Here is a 2,890-nt window from a genome sequence, read left to right on the forward strand (position 1 = left end):
ATTTCTTTCTTTTATTTTTTCTTTTTCTTTTTGGGGTTTAAGGAAGAATATATATGCTAGAATTATGTTCTTTTTGTTAAAAAAAGAAGAAGACAAAAACGATGTATTTTTGAATTGGGAAATAAATTAACTTGAGTTTTTCATTTTATCTTTTATCACAATCATTTATACTCACATAAATGTTATTTCAAAAGACTGTTCGACCAAATAAATAAACATAAAAAGCTAGATGAACATATATTAGTCGGTGATTAATTTAAAATAAATAAATAAATCTCTTATAAAAGGTCAAGATATACCTTTTTTTTAAATATTCTTTTTATATATTATATTATCAATATAGTATATATTTAGATTCAAAAAAAGAAAGTGAAAAAGCTAAGACGTAAGAGAGAGCAAAGATTAGTGGACATCGAGTTGTCATGATTTGGTACAGATAATGTGTGTTTTTTCTTTTACTTTCAGCGAAATTTTTAAAATTATGATAAAACTATCTTTATATAATTTTTAAATAACGAATTTAAATTATGAAAATTGTCATTAATATTTATACTATATAATGATGAACTGTCTATATAACACTCCTTAATAGGGGTGTGCATTCAGTTTTTCGGTTTGGTTTTATACTATTCTGTTTGGGTTTTTCGGTTTTTGGTTTTGAAGAAGTGTAAACAAACAAAGTAAATAATAAATTCAAAACCAAACCAAAAATCCAAAAAACCAATCCAAATTAGAATTCGGTTTGATTTGGTTTGGTTTTTTGGTTTAATCCAAATAGTGCACATCCCTACTCCTTAAAATACGATTCTTTCCAAATTCTATATAAACACAAAATACTTTGCACATTAGATTATCCTCTACTTTTCCCTTCTGGATTATTCAAAGTAGCACACTTCATATGTAGTTCCAAAATCAATCTCTTACACTCATATAACTAAAAAAAAAAGAAATTGAAAAAAAAATGAGAGCAGGTCGTTGAACAAATTATTTCGTCTTCATAGGGTTTGAGAAGGCTACCATCGAGCAGTATGACATAAGATAATTTATTTTAATACAAATATTATTAATTGTCTTTGAAAGTTTGATTCTATAATTCGATTCACACAATATTTTTTTAAAAAAGAAAAAAGAAAAGAGAAGAGTAGTTTGGTAAACAAACTATTCCGTACATGATATAAGACAATTTACTCTATTAATACAAGCATTAATGAGTATGTTTTATAATTTAAACTCGTAACCTATAAATTACTCAGAAATAATTTACTGCTATTTTGAAACTTTGCTTCACACTCATATGACTTTATGCTACTATAAATTAGACATATTTAGTAGTAGCCTCTTCACTCTTCTCCCTTCACCACAACAAAGAAAGAAAAATAAAATAAAAGAGATCCAATATGGCTGGCTTTTCAAAATTAGTTGCAACTATTCTCCTTATGTTGATGCTGGTTTTTTCTACTGGTAATTAATTTATTTTCCTTCCTATTTATTTTTTCATAACACGCTTATAAGTTTCAAAAGTTTTATAGATATATAAAGTTTATATTTAAAATTAAGAGTTTCGAAAATCTTACGATTTTTTTTTATAAATTTGATATGATTCAAAATTATGAGTACTACACTTATAAGGACCATGGTTTATCGGTTGTTAATTACTATGTAATATGTGTCGAGAGACGGATCTAAGATAAATTCTGCGAGTTTAACTGAATTTATTGTTTTCATTTTGAATTATATATTTAAAAAGAAGATAAAATATTAAACATATAATAAGATCATACACATTTTAAAACTAGTTGTTGATGTTGGAGTATCACCTCTAAAAATTTTAATACTCAATTATATATGATTTTCTCAAAATTATAGTACATACAAAAAAAAATATTAGGTGATTTTTAGCTAAAGTTGAATGATCGAAGTCTCCTTTAGGTTCAGTCGAAGAGATTGAAGCGAAGTCATCAATTCAACCATTCGAATGGTCTCCCCTAAGATTGACCTCTTTTCCAAATAAACCGAACCTCGATACCAGAGATGGAAGAGATCAAACACGGGACTAAGAAGCAAGCTCGCCTTCCTTTTTGATCATTTTGATAGAGGGGGATGAAGAAAGTGGACAAAACAGACTCACATTTCTCATCGAACAAATATTTTTCTATATGTTTTAGTCTTACTCGAAAAGAGTTATTTGATATTTGTTACTGGTGGAATGTGATAGATATTCCTTCAAATTAGTCGATATACATACAAACTTATCCAACTTTCACGATTTTAAAATAATGATCTTCTCGACAAGCATTTCATGAAGCATGTAGAATTTTTTTAAATAATAAATTCACAGTGAGACTTGAACTCACGACTCTAATAACTACTTTGATAGAACCATTTTAAATTGGATCACCATCTCATCTAAATATTTAAATAATTAAAAGGAACATATGTATATTTACTCAATTATATATTTTCATTCTAGACATACTAATATGACTCTAGATCCTGAATTCGTCGTCGTTATATAATGTATAGGGATGATAGCAGAGGCGAGGACATGCGAGTCGCAGAGCCGTCGATTCAAGGGGTTATGCTTCAGTAAGAGCAACTGTGGTTCTGTTTGCCATACGGAGGGGTTTAGCGGCGGCCATTGCCGTGGATTCCGTCGCCGTTGCTTCTGCACCAGACACTGTTAATTAATTAATTAATTAAGCTTTCCTATCGGAGGGAGTTGTTATTAATTATGCATGTTTTTCTATCTAATATGAATTAATGTCATGAAATAAAAAAAAAATTATCGACCATTTGAACTTCAAGAAATAGAATTGTTCTTTTTTCTTGGAGAGTTAATGGTTGCTATGGTTAATGTTATGTGTGGTAATATATATCGTATTGTATTGTA

The 2,890-nt window shown here is 28.3% G+C and overlaps 1 protein-coding gene across 1 annotated transcript; it reads left to right on the top strand.

Moving 5' to 3' along the window:
• Positions 1-1,334: 1,334 nt before the first annotated feature.
• LOC102603276 (defensin J1-2) lies at positions 1,335-2,890 on the top strand. Its single transcript, XM_006367059.2, has 2 exons — positions 1,335-1,461; positions 2,524-2,890. The coding sequence occupies exons 1-2, from the start codon at positions 1,398-1,400 to the stop codon at positions 2,682-2,684; spliced, it is 225 nt and encodes a 74-aa protein (XP_006367121.1). The 5' UTR covers positions 1,335-1,397; the 3' UTR covers positions 2,685-2,890.

The sequence above is a fragment of the Solanum tuberosum genome, unplaced genomic scaffold, assembly GCF_000226075.1.
Source record: "Solanum tuberosum cultivar DM 1-3 516 R44 unplaced genomic scaffold, SolTub_3.0 scf00729, whole genome shotgun sequence".
Lineage (NCBI taxonomy): Eukaryota > Viridiplantae > Streptophyta > Magnoliopsida > Solanales > Solanaceae > Solanum > Solanum tuberosum.